The sequence below is a fragment of the Sitophilus oryzae genome, unplaced genomic scaffold, assembly GCF_002938485.1.
Source record: "Sitophilus oryzae breed Bouriz unplaced genomic scaffold, Soryzae_2.0 scaffold_85_pilon_pilon, whole genome shotgun sequence".
NCBI lineage: Eukaryota > Metazoa > Arthropoda > Insecta > Coleoptera > Curculionidae > Sitophilus > Sitophilus oryzae.
In genome coordinates this window covers 399476-422774 of record NW_022147483.1, presented here as the reverse complement: position 1 = coordinate 422774, position 23299 = coordinate 399476, and the positions used below count along the sequence as shown (strand labels likewise).

The 23299-nt window shown below is 35.8% G+C and overlaps 1 protein-coding gene across 1 annotated transcript in view; it reads right to left on the bottom strand.

The window, feature by feature from the left end:
- Positions 1 to 23299, bottom strand: part of LOC115890037 (E3 SUMO-protein ligase RanBP2) — a 26904-nt gene extending 3605 nt beyond the window's left edge. The window contains exons 1-29 of the mRNA XM_030910150.1: positions 23085 to 23299; positions 22486 to 22711; positions 22242 to 22428; positions 21707 to 22175; positions 21460 to 21596; positions 21291 to 21405; positions 21115 to 21231; positions 18283 to 18675; positions 17196 to 17317; positions 15474 to 15634; positions 15069 to 15410; positions 13420 to 13597; positions 13240 to 13358; positions 13031 to 13186; positions 12852 to 12974; positions 11201 to 11698; positions 9550 to 9897; positions 9140 to 9229; positions 8870 to 9077; positions 8699 to 8808; positions 8231 to 8620; positions 5795 to 6084; positions 5247 to 5731; positions 2952 to 3187; positions 2759 to 2891; positions 2401 to 2621; positions 1986 to 2336; positions 1141 to 1481; positions 846 to 1010 (exon numbers count right to left, since the gene is read on the bottom strand). Of these exons, the coding sequence (XP_030766010.1) occupies positions 846 to 1010; positions 1141 to 1481; positions 1986 to 2336; positions 2401 to 2621; positions 2759 to 2891; positions 2952 to 3187; positions 5247 to 5731; positions 5795 to 6084; positions 8231 to 8620; positions 8699 to 8808; positions 8870 to 9077; positions 9140 to 9229; positions 9550 to 9897; positions 11201 to 11698; positions 12852 to 12974; positions 13031 to 13186; positions 13240 to 13358; positions 13420 to 13597; positions 15069 to 15410; positions 15474 to 15634; positions 17196 to 17317; positions 18283 to 18675; positions 21115 to 21231; positions 21291 to 21405; positions 21460 to 21596; positions 21707 to 22175; positions 22242 to 22428; positions 22486 to 22711; positions 23085 to 23156 (6783 nt within the window). The 5' untranslated portion in view covers positions 23157 to 23299. The remainder of the gene's footprint in view (positions 1 to 845; positions 1011 to 1140; positions 1482 to 1985; positions 2337 to 2400; positions 2622 to 2758; positions 2892 to 2951; positions 3188 to 5246; positions 5732 to 5794; positions 6085 to 8230; positions 8621 to 8698; positions 8809 to 8869; positions 9078 to 9139; positions 9230 to 9549; positions 9898 to 11200; positions 11699 to 12851; positions 12975 to 13030; positions 13187 to 13239; positions 13359 to 13419; positions 13598 to 15068; positions 15411 to 15473; positions 15635 to 17195; positions 17318 to 18282; positions 18676 to 21114; positions 21232 to 21290; positions 21406 to 21459; positions 21597 to 21706; positions 22176 to 22241; positions 22429 to 22485; positions 22712 to 23084) is intronic.

The window sequence follows — 23299 nt, the reverse complement described above, 5'->3', positions numbered from 1 at the left end:
AGTCTTGCCAAATTATAGGTTATAATTTTGTGCCATCTTATGTCAAATACCCTGCGTTTTGGAAGATTATGTATTTTGATTCGTGTTATTACGTGGGTTTTGTGTCTTTTGAAGTCAAGTGGAGGAAAAATCGAGGGAAAATTAGCTGAAGACCCAGAGCACAGTTTATAGTTGATACTCGCTGCCCAGGCAGAAAGTCTTATAGACCAATAAAGTTACCATCAATAAAGTTTGTATACCATCTCGTATATGGTACAAGGATCGTACTAAACATATAACTAAAACTGGAAGAGCTGTAAAATAACATCACACGATAGGTAAATATGGATTTTAGTACTGCAGAAAAATGTCAAAAGGTAATGGTTTAAAAAATTAAGATTAAAGTTAATTAATCAACCTTTTAAGGTATAAAATTTGGTAAGTGTTATTATTAATAAAATAGTTTGTTTTATTTATTCCTGTGGAATATTACAAATTTGTATTTGTACATAAGATATATTGATAAATATAATAAATGCGGAAAGTTGCTTGAAACTTGAAAGTAAGAAATAGTTCTTTTTTTTTGGTATGTGGTGTTTTGTTCTTGTTTGTTTTGTATTAACACATAACGTTTTTTTTTTAAATAAAATAACTATTACATTTGTTCAGTTTTATACAGTTTTTTTACAATATTTTCCTGCTATGCGTTCCAGTTGTACCAACTTATTTCTTTGTATAATAAAATAAACTACTTTGAAATTAAAATGACAGACACATCAATCACTGTCAAGAATTTTGTCGTTGACTATAAGAACACTGCATAAAAACGATAATAAAATAAGCAAAGGTTGTTTCAGTAAACTTACTTTTGCTGCCAAACTTGAAAACGATAAACTTGGATCGCAATTCAACACGATCTCTTCGGCGTCATTATTGGACGATCCAAAGTTTAAATTTGCGTCGGTTACTTTGGGCTCCGCCTTGCTGCCAAAAATAGTGGTGCCCAACACAGAGGGCTTCGCTGGAGTACCCTAGAAAAACGATTAAATGATTAGGGTTTTCTCTTTTTTCACACACATTTTTATTAATGATAAAACAACAGCATGATTTTTGACGTTCTTTCAATGAGGAATGTGTATAAGGAAGTACCATCAAGCTTACCTGTATTGAAGGAGGTCCACCGAAGATACTCGTACCGGATGTTCTTTGAGTGGCGGCATTCCCGAACAAGCTCGTGTTGGTACTCACGCCGGTACCGCTAAATATATTTCCCGTGGAGGCTGCGCCAGGTGCCGCAGAAAATATATTCGAAGAATTGCCAGCGCTGGAGAATATATTGCTAGAGTCGCTGGATCCGCTGTTGGAACTGAAAATATTGGCACTGCTAGTCGTGGTGGCGGAGGCAGTACCGAAGATGTTCGTTGGCTGTGTCGCAAACAAGCTTTGAGCGGAAGAGTTTCCAAATAAGTTGGCAGAACTGCTGGAGCCAAAGGTGTATTTGCCTGAAATGTCATTTTAATAAGAATAATGTTATTTTAACGACAATAATGTCATTATATGTGAATTTTAGTGACAAAAAATGTCCTTTTTTCTATAGCAACTGTTAAAATTGCCTTATATCTATCAAAAATATTGTAGCATCAGCCTGAATATCTGTTGGTAATTTACTTATTTCGTTTTGAGCCATTTCTGGCTCCAATTCAATCAGCAATCGACACGAAAGAGAATTAAAAAATATTGACTCAAAACTGACAACTAAAGAGACAGCTTTATTTATTTGTCAAATTACATAGAAACCAACGGCAACCCAGCAGCATTTTTTCTACTCGTAATAAATTCCTTGAAATAATTTCTGAATATTTTTTAAAACGTTAACTCGCTATGGAAAAAATATTGTTTTATACACGACGATAAAATTGCATTATCGTCTTGTATAAAAAATAACTATTAATCAGAATACAATCATTTTAATAATAGAAATTTTATTTTAACGGCTGAAAACTCACCCGCATCCGAATCTTTTTTGCTTTCAAACAATCCACCGGCAGAGTCGGCTTTACTAGTGTTCAAATCACCGAAAAGATTAGGCGTGGCTCCTTCCTTAGGGGTGTGGTAATTAAATAGTCCGCTGCCCAGAAACGGTGAATTTCCTCCGGATGAAGAAGTCTGAAATATATTTTCGGACTTTGTAGGTGGCGTCGGTGCGTTTTGAACTGACGTTTCCACACTGGCCTGTCCGAATTTGAATTTGAACACTTCGCCGCTTTTCGGTGTTTGTTCGGACGCGATCGGCACGGTCTTTTGGAGCAGATCGCGTAACGAATCCGATTTTGGAGCGCTTACAACAGGCGAGGACGCTGAAAAAAATATTTATTAGGGACCCGGTGACAATCATCATAAAAAAGGAGGAAACTTTCATACCTGTTGGAGTGGTAGAACTGAAGGTAAAGCTGGTAATGGGCGTGCCGAAAACGCTTCCCGATGATGGGGTTCCCAAGCTTAAAGTAGGCGTGCCAAATACAGTTGAACTGGTACTGCTCACTTTGATAGATTCCGGCTTTGAGTCCGGTTCTTTTCCAAACAGTTCCTTCAAATATTCGTCCTCCTTCTTGCATTGCTCGCAAGTACAATCCGGTCTTTGTCTAATAAAAAAATGTTTACGTTCATAAATTCGTCAATGTTTGATAGCTAGATTATTATAATTATATCTATATTAATTGTTAAACTATTTTCCTAAATTATGGGTACAAGAATCTTCAGAATAATGAGTTGTTCTCACCTATAAGCGAAAAATTTGGCAGGCAAACCCAGTTTCAATGCATCAGTCTCTTCTTCGAGAGTGACTTGAGTATCGGAAACAAATTCAACATCGGAATCGTCCGAAGATTCCGGTTCTTCAATTATCGGTTCAGCTGAAATTATGAAATCACTACATAAAACATATTCTAAAAGGCTGCAAAAATAACGCTTACGTTCTTTATCCTTTTTAACGTCGTCTTTGATCGCGTTCTCTGTGGCGGTTTTGAATTCCTTGGCTATATCGGGGGTTTTAAATCTTAAACAGAACTGGTCTGTGCTGATCTCTCCTTCGGAGAAATCGGGAGCGAAAAACAGCCAGGTTCGGTCGTCTTTGGGTAAATATTCCACGGTTTTGGTCAGCCAATGGTTCAGGCATATTTTCAGTACTTGTTCGCGGCGCATCACCACACTAATAGTAGATGAAAACAGAGATATATCAAAATTAATTACAGTTAAAAAATCAGATCCGGTCACGCGTTGCTGTGGCTAAGATATACGTTAAACGATAGAGCAATCATTTCACTGTACTGAATAGTTTTCTATAATATAATGTAACGCACAATAATAATAATTTAACAGCAAGGCGTGGCTGAGTCTGCTGGTGTAAGTAAATTTTACTATTATTTTTTACTAATTCGTAAGTAAATTTTAACTTAATAAAAACAACTCAAACTAACACACGCGTGCGTGACGCGAAATAAATAGCATAAACAAAACGTTTGGAATTTTTTACTTAGGGTGTATTCCGTTGCTTACCTTGGTTATGGTTTTATGTGCCGTTTCTATCGGTTTCCTGAAACTTTTCTTATTACGGAACGCGGTTCCTGAAAAATTCGGTTACAACTGTCACCAAACTAACCAGCGCGAGAAGGCTGGTTTTTCTGGTTTTGTTTGTCAATTAATGTCATTTATGTGACAGAAATCAAGCAAATATTGGAAGTTCGAGTGAAATTCTCATTTAATTTCTAAAATTTGTAATAATATTTTGTATTTACATCCAAAAGTAATGGAGGTAGGCAGTAAAGGTAAATAAATTTCATTAACTAAATAGAATGACTTTTTAGGACCATTTAAACACATCAAGCAGCCATTGTTTCTTAAAGGCAGGAACATTTAAAGAAAACATGAAAAACAAGACAACAAGTAATCGTGAATGTTTTGTAAGCTATAAAAATATAAATATTGATTAGATTTGTTTATTTATTATTGACCTGTTTTAATATTGGACCTGCAAATCTTCACTTGAGCTGTCTAACGAGTTTAACAGTTTATTAATAAAGTACTTTTCAATATTAAACTCCATTGAAAAGAAGAAGCAAACGTAAAAGCAGAGAACAGGTACATTAAAAATGCATAAAAGATAAATTTTATAATAGAGGTATTGAAATTTAGAAAACGTCAACATTTCACGTTTCCAATATTTTACCAAACCGTTACGTATGAAACCGATGTTCTTCAGGAACCGCTCTTTACCGTAGTTTACCGGTCTGGTTCGCCTGGTTTTGCAACGGAATACAGCCTAAATCCAGCCGATAAATTGCCTTACACCGCCATCTGTTAGAATCTTATAGAACTCACAGATAATTATAACTCTTTGGCATACAATAAACCTTTGAATAAGAAGACTAAGGAAGGAGCAGAATGCTATACACACATGTATTCATGCATGGTGGGCGGAAAAAGCACTCTAGGGTGGGGCCCCTTGACAGTTCTGTTTGACGATTCATTTGACACATTTGAATTTGATTTGAAATTGTGGATTTGTCAGTCTTTACGGAGCTTATTTTATGTTATTTATTATTTATTCTACTACTGATAGTTGTATAAAGGTAGTAAATCTAGATGGAAATTGTGGCAGAACTTAAATTAACAGTGACACTATCGCGATTTATCGAAACAGACTCTAAAATAGTTGGTTGTGTAGCGTGCGGTAGATCTCAGCAAAAATCGAGTGAAATAATGGAACAACTTTTCGCTAGTAAGTGACTATATAATATACATACGTGTAGTAAACCGATCATTTATGAAATTCACTTAAATTAACTAATTATGAATTTTTTCTTGCATTTTTGCTTTTATTTACTACTTGTCAAAGATTAGATGTCAAAGAATTTAGATACGTCAATTTGACTTACCTGCTTCAGTAGCGTATCGGATGTTTATGGTTATAATTATTATAACTTATCTATTTTTATTTGAATTTTATATTTTTATAACAATTTTAATAACTACTAACATTTATTCACAACGTAAAATAAAAAAAAAATATTGGGTCTACCCCAAGTCTACCCTACATCATAGTTTTACATTTTTTAAATAAAATTAGAACGGCACTGATAAACCGGAATTTAAGTCGGCCATATTTGAGGCCCATCGCGATGGACCTAAGGTTTTTGATATGCTCCTTCCTTAGTCTTCTCATTCAAAGCAATAAACAAATAATTATTATGCATATAGATTACGCTTACCGCAATTTTCCCGAAACGTTGTCCTTGAGAATCTTGACGTCTCCCAGGCCGCGCTCCTTCCATTCCCCAGCGGAAAACCTGAATAATTTCGCCCTATGACAATATAGTACTTCCTCGTTCTCCTCGCCGGTCTTCACATCGATCTTATCAGGTAGCGGTACGACAGGCTTGAAGTACACGTTGGCCTCTTCTTCTTCCATGTAACTGCCGTCAGACTCGTCTCCCTGTCCCGAGGAGATCCTTCGGGGACTTCGCGGCTTGAACTCGAAATCGTGCTTGTGTGGTGACCCGAATACGAAGCCCTGCTGGGACTTGCTCTCCGATGCGGATTTTTCCGAAACCGGTTCTGTTGTTGTAGCTAAGGTAGATCCGAAAGAAAATGTCGATTTTGGAGTTGATAGTGATGTAGATGTGGATACGGTGGCTGGCGTCGAAGTTGTCGGTACACCAAAGTTGAATTTTAAACCAGGAGTTTCTAAATTTACCTACAAAAGAGAAAAAAATATATTTATTATAATATCAAGACTATATCAATTCATTTCCCTTACCCCTTTAGGCGCTGTTTCTTTCTTAGGCACCGTATCGTCCTTTGGCGTCTCGCAACTCAGACAATACTGGCTCGAAGGCTCGTTTCGAATATAGCAAGTCTTGCATTCCCACGTTCCCGATTTCGGTTTGAAAGAATCCCCGAAACCGGACAGAACGGCGCTGGGATCGGGTTTGTTTGCCGGCGGCACGCTGAACGAGAACTTCTGCACTGGCTGTTCGGACTTTTGCGTCTGCGCAGCGGTTAAGGGCTTGGATGCCGCCGGTATGCCGAAACTGAAGGTTTGGCCACCTAGGAAAAACGAAAAATAACTTAGTAAAATCGCTACTCTTGCTAACAACTAATAGTTTTTACTATTTTATTATTTCACGCACCTAAAATACACACTTTCCAAAAGAAACAATTGCCATACATACCGTGCTGGCAACTGTTACTTTTGGGTCGGCATTTACATGTGTGGAAGTAAATCGCATAGGGATCTTATTAAATCGGAGTGAGAGAAATGCGACCGACCGACGCGACGGTGTGCTGTTGCAGCGTTGCCGATACGCGTTTCCCTATCAAGTAAAGTAAAATCACGATCGAAAACCGCTTATTTTTAAAAGACTTTTTTCAAGAGATAACTAGATAAAATCATTAGGTTTGTAATGTTTCTGAGCATATGAAATGGAATTATAAGGATATCGTTAGGGTGTCATTTTTTTTATAACGAGAAAACGTCAGTAATCGCGATAATTTAAGAACTCAACTTTTTAACACATAACAGGCCTCAAGAACCACTTTAGATCTTGAAACTTTTTTATTTTCAATATCGAATATTTTACAATATGTTTACATAAGAAAAATTCGATAAGGTTGTTTTTTCTATTCAAAAATTGTAAACAATCCATCCATTTACTTTTAGAGCATAGCAGTTTTCAGCAATCGTGTAATTTTTTTTATTGATAAAGATTTTCACATACTGTCTACAAAGAAAATACAGCAGAAATATTAACAAAGTTCTTGAAAAACTACAATCTATTATTTCTAATAGATTTCGAGATATCGATTTTTGAATTCAGAGTTCTAATAGCGCGACCACTATCGAACACCCACTCAATTCCACTTATTTTTACCAAAAATGCAAGTGCTTCTAGCTTGCACTTAAAAAAATTCAAGCTATAGGGAAAATTATAACGATTCGTTAATAAATGAAGAAATTAAGTATCACGAGACGTAATTAAATCGTGAAGCTGAACGCATGACGTACACCTTTCCCTAGAACTTTAAGTACTGTCAGAGGTATTGATTGGGTCGACCGGTCATCTGCGACAAATCTGCTATATAGGGATATATAGCACGTCCATATATATTCCACATCTCTTAGCGATGTGCACAGTTTCTCGGTTTATTTCATACGTTTGGCAACGTGTTTACTGTCCTCTCTTTGTTCAGTACATTATAAACGCATTGTACTCTTCTTACATACGGAAATCTCGACCCAAGACTAACCTTTGCCAGCCCTTACTTTGTGTTTTATGGTGGATTATATGACTTACTGGTTTTTGTTCTTTAAACATTATTTAGCTTATAAACACAGAATAGTGTAGCTTACAGAAGCTGCAATAAGCGTTTTTTTTCTAAAATCTTCTGTTTTAACTAACTTATATTTTTGTTTAGTTTAAAAAAGTGAGTAGAAAATATTTTTTCATTAAAAATACATCCTTGCCAGAAATAAATATAAAGATTATTGTAAATAAATGAGTCCCAGATTTTAGAAAAAAAAATATTTTAGAAAAAAAAATAAGTTTTTATTTTTTTTTCATATTGTTCCACCACTTCAAAAAATTCTAAAAAATTCCTGAGTGTAAAGAAGTATAAAAGACATTTTCTGAAGATTTTTAGTGAGTGACATATTTCACAAAGGTTAAAAAAATGAAGATTTTCATTTTCTTTAGTCCGCTAAAAATCCGCTTTTCGTTTAAGAACCATGATCACATTATTTTTTCATGTCTCAGACTTCTAAGAATTAGAAAAAATATCATCATTAATTAATTTTGAATTTTACTATAAAAATAAAAATAAAATTGAAAAAACAGATTCTTTGAAAATCTCGAAAACCGTTTGAATTAAAGAGCTAAAAATTTAGGTAAATTATTTTGATTCGACACCAAATCGATCCCCTCAGTGCAAGCCAAAAAAACCCCGGCTAAATTACTACATTAACTCGTGGATTTTTAATTTCCATTTCTACATATTTACTGGTATAAATCAGGTGTCGTGGCCGATGAAAACCCTCGCAATCAAACTGAAAATGACCAGCAACAACAAGCAAGTGACCAACCTAAAATTGCTACATTCTACTTTGCATAAAAATATTCATAATAACGAGTTATTAGAGAGAGTTGGGAACACTGTAATGGATGCTGGCATGGCATAAAATCTAAACAGTATTTACCTGTATCCAAATCAACTCCTTTCAATCCTTGAGCACCGCCCTTGCCCTGAGCGGTATCTTTCCCATCTTTACTCGTCTCGCAAGCCACGCACTTGCTATCCGCCTCTTTATTGACGACCTCGCACACGGCGCACTTCCACGACCCCGCGGCCGGCGGTTTCCAGAAGTTGTCCCACGCCGTCGCGGGCTTGGACGGTTCCGCTTTGGCGCCGAAACTAAATGAGGCGAACGGGCTGGCCACGATCACCTCTTTCCGCTCTTCGGGCTTGGTCTGGACGGGTTTGGCCTCGTCCATCGGCTTGAACGTGGGCGTGCTGGTGAACTTGAAGCCTCCCATGTTGATGGGTTCTTTCGGCAACTCGTCCGCTTTCTTGGGTTCGGGCTGTTTGCCTATAGAAAAATAAACATAAAATACAAGCTCAAGAAATACGCAGATGAAGAAAAAACACAGATGACACAACACTGTACCTTTAGGTGCATCAGTTACCGACTTAACAGCTGCTGGCGCATCGGTAATCTTGTTCTTAGCTTTCTCGAAGGCTTCGGCAAATTGTTTGGCTTCTTCCGCTGTTTTGAATCTGAAAACCGAACGATATAGAGCCGAGAAGAATGAAAATTAAACGGCTGTGGCAACAGTACCTGACGCAGAACTTTTCCAAAACCATCTCGCCGTCGGCATAATCGTGGGCCGCCCACAAATAAGCCTTCTCGTTCTTCGTGTTGGGCGTCAGAACCATATCTTTGGTGAGGAAGTGATTGGCGCAGATTTTATGCACTTGGTCTCTCCTCATTAACACCCTCACTTTGCCCGTTTCGGGGTTATGAAGGATCTTAATGTTTCCTACCCCTATTAAAAAAAAAACAATCAGAAATAGTCAAGAATATAATAGACGCCAAGCATGTGCGTACCTCTTTCTTTCCATTCTTTTACTTCATTTGTTGTAACGTGTCTGAATAATTTGGCTCGTTGACAGAACAATTCCGTTTCTTTTTCTTCGCCTAGATATTAATGGAAATTAATATATATATATAGATACAGTCTCAAAGAAATGAGTAAACATTGAGACGCCCTAATGTACAAAAATTATCTCAGACAAATAATCTAACATAAAGAAAAACAAAAAAATATAATATGTAATAGAAGTTTTTTAGGTCTTTTCTCTCCGTTTTGTCTAATTTTTTTTATTATTTGTTGTTTATTTGAAAACATAAATATTTTATTCTTATAGAACCATAAAATTAGAGTGTATTAGAGTGTTAGTAGTATCTCTAGTTTCACTTATACTTCTCCGTTAAGCGTTATAAATGGAAAATCGTACCTGTAGTCACTGGAACTTCATCCGGCAACGGTATAATTGGCTTAAAATCGGGCCTAGGGTCGTACTCCTCCGCAGAAGCGTTCGACCTGTTCAAACTGGCGCCGCTCTTGTCGCCCGGGAACGTCTCTTCCAGGGATTTCTCGATTTGTAGTCCCAAGGATACGTTGGGGCTGGCCACGATGGCCGATATAGCGGGGGACGGTATTCCGGATAACAAGCTCTGGGTGGATATCACCGGCGCCGGCTTGCTCAGTACCGACGGAGTGGAGGCTACCGCGTTGCTGGCCGGTAGCGGTATTTGGTAATTGTGTGGCTGGGTGCTTACCGGGACGGGTTTTGGTATGTTGCCTTTAAAGAATTTTTTAAGTATTGAAATACCATACTTTCATCCGAATAGGTAATACGCTCACCGACATGAAAAATGGACACCTTAAAATTTTGATGTACTTTAAAGTTTTATACAGGGTTTGGTATATTCTGCAGATAAAAATAACTAAAAAAGTTTGTATGTCCTAAAATCCTTAGTTTCGGTAGATACAGGGTGTAGAAGTTTCATTTTTATTTCGATTTTTTCCAAATAATTTCTGAAGCACAACGTCAATATTTACATGAAAATTGGTGTCTGGGAGTTTTTTGACATGAGAAATGTGATTTTGATGTCAATATGACTCCTATTTGTAGGGGGCGCCACCTACATGTGTTTTAACTGTTTTGAAGTGTAATAACTTTTCGTCTGTACCTCTATAAAACTACCGAGGCAAAAAATATACATCTCTGTGATTTTTTACGTAAAAAATATCTCTTTGTAAAAATCGCTACGAGCAACCGTTCTCCAGATATTTAGAATGGAAATAGTCAATACATGCCATTATTAACGAAAAATAAACACGTTGAGTAGATAGTTATTTCACTGAAATAATAAATTTGGAATATTTTTATTTTTTTAAATTAATCACATTTTTTCTGCAAAAAAAATGATGATAAAATCAGTCAAACTTTTGGTACAAAAACATTTCAAATTTATTATCTTAGTCTAATAACTATTTAGTCAACATGTTTAATTTATGTCAGTGATGACAGGTATTGATAATTTTGATTCCAAATATCTCGAAAACCATTACTCGTAGCGATTTTTACCAAGAGACCCTTTTTACGTAAAAAGCATCGTAAATGTATATTTTTTTACTCAGTAGTTTTATACAGGTACGGACGAAAATTTATTACTATTCGAACCAGTTAAAAAATATGTAGGTGGCGCCCTCTACTAGTAGGAGTCATATTGACATCAAAATCAAATTTATCATGTCAAAAAACTCCCAGATACCAATCCAAATATTGACGTTACTTCATAATTTAATTGAAAAAATCGAAATTAAAATGAAACTTCTACACCCTGTATCTCCGAAACTAAGCATTTCAGAACATACATTTATACGAAGTTTTTTACTTATTTTTCTGTGCAGAATATGCTGCCGAAGTTTCCGGAAGACAGTTCGGACCACCCTGTATATTGTGTTCTAGTTGATATATTGTGTTATAGTTCTTTTTATTTAATGGTTCATTTAAATAGCTTTATATTTCTAAGGAAAATTTTAAGTTGCCCGTTTTTCGTGCCAGTGACTGTAAGTAACTACCTTTACGTAAAAATTACCTTTGATATGCTGCGGAGGAATAGTAACCGACAACACCGGCTGCGAAGCTGGACTCTTGATACTGGGCAACGGATCCGAAGACGTAATGACCACGTTGACCGGCGGCGCCTTGCTGTTCGATACCAAAGGAGCCTGAACGGCCCCCAAACCTCCGGAAAACGCCGGCTTCGGCACCTGTTCCTTGGTCGTCGCCAGCGGTACCGCGGCGGCAACGTTCTGAGCACTTTGCGTACCGAGATTCAGCGCAGTTTTGGGACTGTCCTTGGCCGGCATTTGGGCGTTCTGAACCTGCGCCGCCATCAAAGAACCCAGATTCAGGTTCATCGGTTGCTGGTAGGGCGGCTGTACCAAACCGAGCTGGCTTAGTTGCTGCTGCTGGTCGGCCGGGGGCAGGAAAGGCGGCGCCTGGAGTCCCATGGGACCGTAGGGGTACGGCATGCCGAAGTACCCGGCTGACCAGGGGGCGTGAGCGCCGAAACCAGGCAGCAATGTTTGGCCTGTAAAAATTGATATATTTGGTATACGCATCGATTTGGTAAACATCTGGTACACTAATTATCCGTTATTTTATGAGCACAGTGTATAATATCATAAACCTAGTTTAAATATGGTAATCGCAAAACAATTTCCAATGCACGTGATCAACTCTGAGTGACAAACGATGGCGACAGCGCTGCCAGATTGTGATGGATTTATGAGATGAATCTTAATTTAAAATTGACAAACAACATATTTATTATATCATTTTTTAAAGAGTTTTACGTTTTATTTTTAATTTCATTAACTAATATTTTAGTGATTAATTGATTTATTTGTTTGATATCTTAATTTACTTATTACATATTGTCAAAAACTAGTCCATTATGAACATTATTCTAAGAGTTATTACAGGTTATTTATTTATTTATTGATGTACATCTTACAACACCATAAGTGGTAATAATAACAAATAAGAGGGTGCTATTAATGCACAAACTAATAATCACAGAATTTAATAAAAACTATCGTAGAAATAACTTTGAAAGTGGTGTAATGTGTTTATCAATCAAACTTACTTCTCTGACTGCAGTCAAGGGTAATAAAGGACCTTTATTGTCACGTTCTCGTTCAAAATAGTTTATCAGGAAAGCTACAAGCTCTTTGCTTCGACTGTTTAAATGCTTCGGCATATTTTCAACACACAATTTCAAGAAATGCAATACGAGAAAACTCGAAAATTTAGTTCTTAAAAAGACCTATTTGTGCTTAAAAGCATATTTAAAAAAAAAACTATGAAAATAGGCAAAAAGACGTGAATTACTCACAAAGATTCAACAACAACATGATATTATACAAAATAATGACTGACATTAGGATAATTTTTTAAATAATAAACGACAACCTTGCTGAAAACGGCGCAATGTGACCAACATAGCCATAATAAAATTCGGTTTAAACTAATTTTTGCAACTTTAAGTAAAATATCTGTTACAATTATTTGCTCTTTAAAGTAAAAGGACAAGCTGATCGGTATCTTCAATTATTCAACAAATTTAAACATTTTTGCCAAAATTTCATTTAGTCAGGTTTATAACCTTTAATGTCAATGTCGATATGACTGATGACGTGCATCGAAAAACGTTTTGCGATTACAATACCTTAAATATTTACCTTGCAATCTGGCGGGGTTATACTGAGGCGGATACATATTGTTAACAACTGGATTTATGTTTGGAGCTGGATTACTCAAGCCCGTGCCCAAATTGTAATCCAAAGCAGAGCTGTAGTCCGGATCTAAGAAGTAAGTACTTAAAAAAATAGCAATAAAGAAAAAGAATTTTTGTATCTACCCAAGACATAAAGATCCTCGTCGCTAAGTTGCGTGTTCTTGATCTGATTTTTTTTGATCTCGTTTATTTCTTTCCTGATCTCGTTCATCTCCTTTTTCATGCCCTGAACCATATCGATGACGTTTTGAAGGCGATCGTCCATTGTATGGGTCAGCTCTTCAAAAAATATTTATTATAAAAAAATAAACAGGTCCGTATATGATACTTACCGACAAAATGCTTCTCCATAAGAGACCTTTGCAGTTCTGTCAAGGTCCTGTTTTGTTCGATGAGATTCCTCATGGTCAGGTCTTTGGAGGCCATCATTTGACGCAGCTGAGCGTCCAACCTACAGAACGATATTTCGTATTGTTTTAGTGACAATTTTTGGAAAATTCCTATTTTTTTACCTCTCGGGGCTTGGTCGCGCCTCTGTTCTGGTCGTCCCCAAACGCAGCGGCGTCGAGTGCAGGTGGGAGTCGTTCTTGGCGCTGAAATCGCGGCCGTTTTGGAAACTGGCGTGATGCGTGTAGGTGCTGAGGTAGTGCTCGCCCACAGAACTGTCAGACACGTTCTCGTCGGACATTCCTGTACAAAATACGACTTGAGAAACATGTTTGCCCTTTTTGATCCCATCTGATATATACAGGGTGGTCCGAACTGTATTCCGGAAGCTTCAACAGCAGAGAAAAATAAGTAAAAAAGTTCGTATAAATGTATGTCCTAAAATGCTTAGTTTCGGAGATACAGGGTCTAGAAGTTTCATTTTTATTTCGATTTTTCCAAATAATTTCTAAAGTAACATCAATATTTGGATGAAAATTGGTGTCTAGGAATTTTTTGACATAAGAAAATTTATCCTGATATCAATATAACTCCTATTTGTAGGAGGCGCCACCTACACGTGTTTCAACTGTTTTGAAGTGTAATAACTTTTCGTCCGTACCTGTATAAAACTACTGAGTGAAAAAATATACATTTCCGTGATTTTTTAAGTAAAAAATGTCTCTTGATAAAAATCGCTACCAGCAACCGTTCACGAGATATTTAGGATGAAAATAGTCAATACATGTCATTATTGACAAAAAATAAACATGATGTTGAGTAGATATAGTTATTTGACTGAAATGATAAATTTGGGAACTTTTTATTTTTCTTAATTAATCATAAATTTTTCTGCGAAAAAATGATGATAAAACAGTTTCTGTTCAACTTTTGACATAAAAACATTTCAAATTTATGATTTCAGTCTAATATACTATTTAGTCAACATGTTTAATTTATGTCAATGATGATAGGTATTGATAATTTCGATTCCGAATATCTCGAGAACCATTACTTGTAGCGATTTTTACCAAGAGACCTTTTTTTACGTAAAAACGTCGTAAATTAATATTTTTTACCGAGTAGCTTTATACAGGTGCGGACGAAAAGTTATTATTCTTCAAACCAATTAAAAATATGTAGGTGGCGCCCTCTACAAGTAGAAGTCATCATAGTGACATCAAAATCAAATTTCTCATGTTAAAAAACTCACCAGACACCAATTTTCATCCAAATATTGACGTTACTTCATAAATTATTTGGAAAAAATCGGAATAAAAATAAAACTTCCACACCCTGTATCTCCGAAACGAAACATTGTAGGAGATAAGTTTATATGAACTTTTTTACTTATTTTTATGTGCAGAATATGCTGAAGAAGTTTTCGGTATACAGTTCGGACCACCCCGTATATTATAAACGCAAAAGTTGGGATGTTTCTTATTCTTTCACGCAGAAACTACTGAATGAATTTTAATGAAACCTAACAATAATAGAGAGCTTATACATCGGAATAACACATAGGCTATAATTTATAAAGATATTGTGTGAATTGTCCAAAACATAACGATAAAACGACTATCTTTATTAGACACATGTAACAGCTACTTTCAAATAATGCCACTAGGTGCTATAATAAACATTACACTTTATACTAATAAAATTAAATGATCTTGATGCGGACGAAGTCGCCGAAAAAAAAACTAGTGTATAATAACTCGAGAACATAACTTACCATCACATTCGTTCCTGTTGGCGCAATCCGGATCGAACCTGCACAATAACCTCTCTATCTTGTCGATTTCGGTGCCCAACTGTGCGTTCAACGGATGGTCTTTGTCCTGCGCGGGATCCCGCAGCCTGTCCAACGTCAAATACAGGCAATCCCTAGCTTTCGACAGCAAAATAACGTTCTGACTCCTCATTTCCGACGTCACGTTCTCCTTGTTCTGATTGGTCTTCGAATCGGCCATCGATTTGTACATCTGAGACTGGTAGAAGCTGGCGTACGGGTCTTTCAGTCCTTCGAACACGTGCATGGCCTTTTCGTATTCCTTCTTTTTCATTTGCTGAATTCCTGTAGTAAAAAAATGTTAGAATGAAAACGGGACAGAGAGACGATTAGTGTGAAATTTCCTACCCAAGAACAACTTGGCTTTTTCTAGGTAATCGGATACCTCCTCTTGGCCGAGCTCCTTATTAGATCGGTATTCGAACAATCTGTTTTTGGGGTACACTATGGCATAATTATTTTTCAGTTTTTCCAAAAATGGTAGGGCTGCCTTCCAATATAACTCAGCCCTGAAAAAATCGACATGTTTAGAATTGTATGTACAGATTGGCCCAGTACTTTTATATATTTATGAAGAAAGCGAAAACTTTTGAAAGTCCATATACAGGGTGGGCCGTTAGTGCGAGAAGTCCAATATCTTTAATGATGACAAAGATATACACATAAAAAAAAATTATACGTATGTTGCATGAGTTTATAATAGTGCATATCTTAATAATATATTGTTGTATACAGGGTGTTCCAACAAAAAGCTATGATAATGTTTCAAGTTTCTTAAATTTTTACAATAAATTCAAATTGAATTAATAAAAAAAATTGGTCAAGTGCGAGTCGGACTCGCGCACGAAGGGTTCCGTACTATTTATTATATTTATTTATATACCTATATATTTATTAATATATAATATATACTATATATTATATATTTATATATCTATACAACATTAGAGACTATATTTTTATAAACTTTTTTTCCGATTTAGCTGAAATTTTGAATGCGCGTATAAGTAATTTAAAAAAAATGAAGAAACACATTACTAAAAATTGTATTAATCAATAATAATAAATATGTAAAAAGTAAAAATAAATTTGTAAAAATTAAAATAAAAAACGATTAAAAAAAAGTCGCCTTGACTAGGATTCGAACCTGCCTTACTACGGCTCCAACGTCTTAGCAGCGTAAAGCCCTAAGGCTTTAACCACGCGGCCACCGAGGACTTGAAAGATTCTATGTAAAATTCTTACTTAAAAGATAATGTTTAGTGAAAGTACTTTTTTATTTATAAACATTTATTTAATTCTGTTTTTAGTACTCGTTCTTGTAGCGGCAACATAGATACATTATCTGTAAAAATTTCAACTGTCTAGCTATAACGGTTCATAAGATAGACCTTTGTGACAGACGGACGGACAACGAAGTCTTAGTAATAGGGTTCCCGGTTTTACCCTTTGGGTATGGAACCCTAGAATTTTTTTTTTAGAATTTAGAATGAGTGGAAGGGGGGTTAATCACTTCGACCTTACAGATCCATTGTGTCCCCCTTTCTTGAATCATAACTCATCATACAGTCCCAGGGCTTTGACAAAAGCCAGTATCTGGGACGGTTTTATAGAGGGTAGTTCTCCATCTCCAATATCAGTTGTACCAAAATTCATGGCACGAATGGTTGTCGTCTCGGCGCACTCAGTGATGAGGTGTACTGGTGTTTCACCATCTTCCCCACAGAATCTGCATTCGCCGTTTCTTCTTAGTTTCAATCTACTGAGGTGTTCATTGAGGAGACAGTGTCCTGTTAAAAACCCCGTGACAATCCGAAGATTGTTCTTACTCAGACCCAGGAAGGTCTGTGATTTTTCTTGATCATAAGCCCTCAGAAACTTCTTCGAGTGTCTTAGACCATTGCAAGATTTCCATTCCAGGTTGCGGATGGAATCTTCAAAGTTCTTGAGTTCCGCCTTGAGTTGGTTACCACTTGGAAAGCAGAACGGTTCTGGTGCAGTTAGTGGAGTGTTCGCTCCTTTCCTAGCTAGATTTACGGAACCCTAAAAAAATGACTTAGAATAACTTACCTATGATTATTAGCTTCGATCTCGGACTGTTTAGTCAAACTGTTGGCTCTTTCTTCAAATATTTTCGCCAGATGCACCAAGAGCTTCACGTCCAATCCGTGGTTCCCCACACACCTCACCACCTAAAATCAATCCAGACCATTGAAACCACTATAAAAACTGGAGACGAGCAAAACTGCGATTCTCCAATCGCAGTTTTGCAATAGCAAAGTAAGAACAGACTATCTAAAGTAAATACCTAATATAGTTTTGATTTCAGAACAGTTCTTGTATTTTTAATAATTTTTTTAAGAAGGGCTGAAAAATATATATTTTTTATTTATTTTTTAATATCTGTGAAACTATCGAAATATATTTATTCATATCTTAGGGTCATGTAAAGTGATCTGAAAGGAAGCCAAAAATGCAATAATATACAGGATGTTCCATTTAAAAAAAAACATCCAGGCCCACTCATACTTTTTTGAGCCACCCTATAGAAGTTAAAATATTTTCCTGAAATACATCCTGATGCATACTTTAGGTCTGCACTTAAACAAAATTCTCAAGTTTTTTATTCTAGGAGCTACAGATGCCCGACGCACTATTGCCGGACCCTGTATAGTTGTCAGCAAATTTGGCTTGATTTTGGCAAAATAAGCTATTATCAAAAGTGATTTGTTTGCAAAGTTATAAAAATATAGTAAAATTGTCTAGATCATATTGTAATGTTTGAATTTAGAATAATAAACAAAATAAATTGAGTCATTTTAACAAATTACTATTTTTATTGCAAAAAAGACCTTGTCCCAACATATAGTTGTTAGGGCTCGTAGTATCCTTGATTAAAAATTAGTGTTTTTAACAAAAACACTAATTTTTTATTTAAAATACGATTTTTTTAACAGTAAATGTCAAAAGTTGACATATGATATGCCATTCTATTCAGAGCGTCATTTTCTATCAAATAAAGTAAAAAAAAATACCGAGGGTGCCATTTAAAAATCAAAAGTTGTAATCATTTCCGGTGAAACAAGAAGTGATCCGAACAAATTGAATACATCAATCAATTGTAACGTATTCATTACTAATAAAAACCCATACTCACCTCAATCCCCCTGACCAGAAGCAATCTGATCTCCCCCGTATTCGACGGGTGCTCGTGCTTGTACATCTTGTAGGCGGCCGAAACGAATTTGGCTTGATTCAGAGTGCCCAAATGTCCGGTGAGGCAGGCGGGCAAAACCGGCGGCTTGTCTTGATTAAAATAGCTCAAACTCGAGTCGGCGCCTTTGGAGCTTGTCCGGACCGACAAGGCCGCGCACAACACGAAACTCTGTATATCCAGAACGTTCAGCGATTCGGCGGCGCAGTTTGTCAGATTCTTAATCGTGTACTGCAACCCGTCGAAGGTTTTTAGGTTAAAATTGTGGATGGGCTCGGTGTTCAGGGCTGTCCAGATGTAGTGATGCAAGGAATCCGGACGGACGTTTTGTGCTACCTAAAGAGAACAAACATTGGTAATCGGAATTAATACAGTTAAATGCCATTCTTGTGTTTGTAAGTTAAAGACGGAAGGAACGTCTTGGCGACCGTTTAAAAAACATTTTTCTTGTTTTGTTATCGCTGTAAATTGAATAATTCAAGAAAGGTACAGTACGTCTGTCCGTTCTGTAGCTACGGGGTATCCGTGAGAGGGGAAACGATATTCTCTCGATGTTTTTCGTAAAAAAATAGACGACGCATCCCATCAATAAAAATTCAACAAATTTGCAAGTAGCCAATAAAATGAGTGGGCGGAACGATTTGCGGTGACGCACTCGTCAAATCGACGTATAAAATATATTGCTGTTTATTTAAATGTTTTTTGTCCGCATTCCTTTCATAGACACAGATCCAGCAGATGTACTGTATTCTGTTAGGACATGTTTTATTTATTTAAAGCTTTGAATAAGAAGACTAAGGAAGGAGCATATCAAAAATCTTAGGTACACCGCGATGGGCATCAAATATGGCCGACTTAAATTCCGGTTTATCAGTGTCGTTCTAATTTTATTTAAAAAATGTAAAACTATGATGTAGGGTAGACTTGGGGTAGACTCAATAATTTGTTGTTTTATGTTACGTTGTGAATAAATGTTGGTAGTTATTAAAATTGTTATAAAAATATATAATTCTAATAAAAATAGATAAGTTATAATAAGTATTTATTAACACAAACATCCGATACGCTACTGAAGCAGGTAAGTCAAATTAACGTATCTAAATTCTTTGACATCTAATCTTTGACAAGTAATAAATAAAAGCTAAAATGCAAGAAAAATATATAATTTAGTCAATTTAAGTGAATTTCATAATTGATCGGTTTACTACACGTATGTATATTATATAGTCACTTACTAGCGAAAAGTTGTTCCATTATTTCACTCAATTTTTGCCGAGATCTACCGCACGCTACACAACCAACTATTTTAGAGTCTTTTTCGATAAATCGCGATAGTGTCACTGTTAATTTAAGTTCTGCCACAATTTCCATCTAGATTTACTACCTTTATACAACTATCAGTAGTAGAATAAATAATAAATAACATAAAATAAGCTTCGTAAAGACTGACAAATCTACAAAATTTCAAATCAAATTCAAATGTGTCAAATGAATCGTTAAACAGAACTGTCAAGGATCCCCACCCTAGAGTGCTTTTATGGCGCTTTTTCCGCCCACCATGCATGAATACATGGATAGCATTATGCTCCTTCCTTAGTCTTCTTATTCAAAGATTTAAAGCCGTGCATTTGTTTAGTCGGCTGTTTACGGTATGCTCCGATGGTGGCAGCACCGGCGGGGAATGGTATTCGCAAAACAATTTCCGATGCACCTGATCAACTTTGAATGAAAAGCGACGGCGACAGCGCTGCCACATTGTGATGGATTTACGAGATGAAACTTAATTTAAAAGTGACAAACAAAATATTAAAATATTTATTATATAATTTTTTTAAGATTTTTACGTTTTATCTTTAATTTAATAACTAATCTTTTAGTAATTAATTGATTTATTTGTTTTATGGCTTATTTGACTTATTGGACATTGGCAAAAACTAGTCCATTGTGAAGACTATTCTAAGCGTTATTATGGGTTATTTATTTATTTATTGATATACATCTTACAACGCCATAAGTGGTAAAAACAAGAGGGTGCTATTAATGCACAAACTAATCATCACAGAATTTAATGAAAACTAACGTAGAAACAACTTTGAAAGTGGTGTAATGTACTTATCAATCAAACTTACTTGTCTGACTGCAGTCAAGGGTAATAAAGGACCTTTATTGTCACGTTCTCGTTCAAAATAGTTTATCAGGGAAGTTACAAGCTCTTTGCTTCGACTGTTTAAATGCTTCGGCATATTTTCAACACACAATTTCAAGAAATGCAATACAAAAACTCGAAAATTTAGTTCTTAAAAGAAATATTTTTGCTTAAAAGTACAAGTTTTAAAAAAAAGATTATGAAAATAGGCAAAAAACCAGAATTACTCACAAATATTCAACAACAACACAATATTATGCAAAATAATGACTGACGTTAGGATAATTGTCAAATAACAAACAACCTTGCTGAAAACGGCGCAATGCGAGCAACATACCGATAATAAAATTCGGTTTAAACAATAGAAGATTATTTTCTTTTATCTTTGGTTATGGTTTAAACTAATTTTTGCAGCTTTAATCTAAATCTGAGTAATCTGAATCATTTGCTCCAAAAAGTAAAATGAAGAGCTGCTAGGTATCTTACATTATACAACAAATTTAAACATTTTTGCCAAAATTTCATTTAGTTAGGTTTATAGACTTTAGGGACAATGTCGACATGATTGATGACGTACATCGGAAAATGTTTTGCGATTACTAGCTTTTATTCAATAAAACTTTTTTTACCTCATCATATTTCACTAAATCAACCTGTTCAGGTAGTTTAGTGACTGGTTCCAAGGAACTGGAGCTGATAAAATAGCTCGTTGCGCTTTTCAGTTGTTGATCTCTGGTGATGAATAACTTGAAAGAAAAACGAAAAAGTTAAATTAACTAATAAACAAATTAAATCGAGAAATTACTTTTTTAAACGCTTGATCGCGCCACATCCCTGTGGAATATTGATTAGCTTTTTCTATAAAAACATTTCTTCTATCCTTGGCCATGGAATGCAAGATGTGTCCCGCCTGAGAACATCTAAAAATCGATTATTAGTGGGGTTTGCAATTTTCGGGATCGGGACAGTCCTACCTAAAATTACCATCCTTATACCAACACATAATTATTTTCCTGCTAGATTCTGAGACACTATTAAACCAAACACCCTGTATATCTAGAGGGGTGGTATTGTAAGAGATGAATAACAGAGGCACAACAATACTCTGAACCTAAAAAATTACTTATTTAGTAAAATAGGATATGAATTTCACTGGCAACATGAAATATTGAATAATCTTGTGAGCAATCGTTAAATAACAAGAAAACAAAGCAGACCTACCTCTTTAAAACCCATCAGACCTTTCTTGGCCTGCTTAAAGGCCAACACTGCCAGATGAAAACACAGCTGCACCTCGTAGTGATTGAGAAATTCTTTTAAAAGCCTTTTATCTGGACACGACTTGACATTCTGACTGGCCTTTAACAGGGACTGATCGAAATTAAAGACGGAATTTATGTAGTCCGCCTGACTTTTGACAGCATCCGTGTGATCGTCCATGGAGAGCGATGCCAGCTTTTCTAAAACCGAGATGGAAAGGAACCAAAATTCCCACGACAGTTGGGAAGAGACAGTTTCTTTCTGGTACTTGACGAGAACCTCGGCAAACGTTTCGTACCATGGCAAACTGTTGTCGAACAAATCTAATTTTTTCTCTTCGATATCCGAGGCGTGTTTAAAAGCCTCTTTTATCATGTTGTTCTGTAGAAAGTGTTTCAGAAGTCTCACTCTTAAATTAAGGTCGGTTGGTCTGGAAAGGAATTAAGTATTAATATCAAAAAGAAACACTTTGATTCCCGATTCTTATCACACCTACCTAATTTCTAATTCTTTTATTAAGAACTGGGACACCTCTTTAGGATCTTTCCCATCATTTGTAATAATTTTCTCTTTTAAACTTAATATTACTGGATTTTGCGGATCTAAAGATTGAGCTAGGTCACAGAAGTACCTAGCCCTGGCATTATCAACTTCGACATCATGTTGAGCCATCAGTTCACACACTAAAATTAGTTTATTCGGTGATTTTATTTAAAAAAAAAAAAGAAAAAGTTACAAACCTTTAATAACTAAATTATTTTGTTTAGGATTTTGTTGTAAGCTTGTTCTGTAAGCCTCCAAGGCGGCATTTTTTTTACCTAACTTTTCCAGGGCTTTTCCCAACAGGTTATGTCCCTCGGCTGATTTAGGTTTTACGCTAAGATAAGATGTAACATAACGTACTGCTTGCTCGTAGTCTCCAACATTAAAATACAATTTTGCAAACGAAAAACATCGCAAATTTCTCTGAAAAATAAAAATTTTGTTATTGTGAGGGCATACATATTAAGAATTCACTACAGACACGGAAAATGTGTTACAAATTTAAGCAGTAAATAGTGAATTATGTGGATCAAGAAAGAAATCGAAACAAATATGAAGTACAAACAAATTTCCCGCCAAAATATCATAAGGCCCACAAGCCCGGTTTTAAAATAGCATAGGTAATCATTGAGGTTAGAGCAGACTCTTGATTTTTTTTGTACATATTACAAAATATTTGTTAATACGCTTATATAACAGATATGAGGATTTAAATAAATCGTTGTCATGAAAAAATGCATAATATGCTAAAGCCGGTACGTGAAAAGTGAAAAAATCGTTAAAAATGGCCGCTTACCTCAGTCTCATTATTAACTTTTAACAAACTATTATTAACGTGTTTATCAACTTCTTGTCGGGACTGAAACATTTTCACTTAAATCCTATGGTCTTCTCACAACTATTCACCTTTAACAGTTTCTAATCGTATTTTCAAAATATTTGCAACATCAACGGAAAACGGAACATTTACCTTTGAAATCAGCAATATGGCGAATTTCCGAAATTATGAAC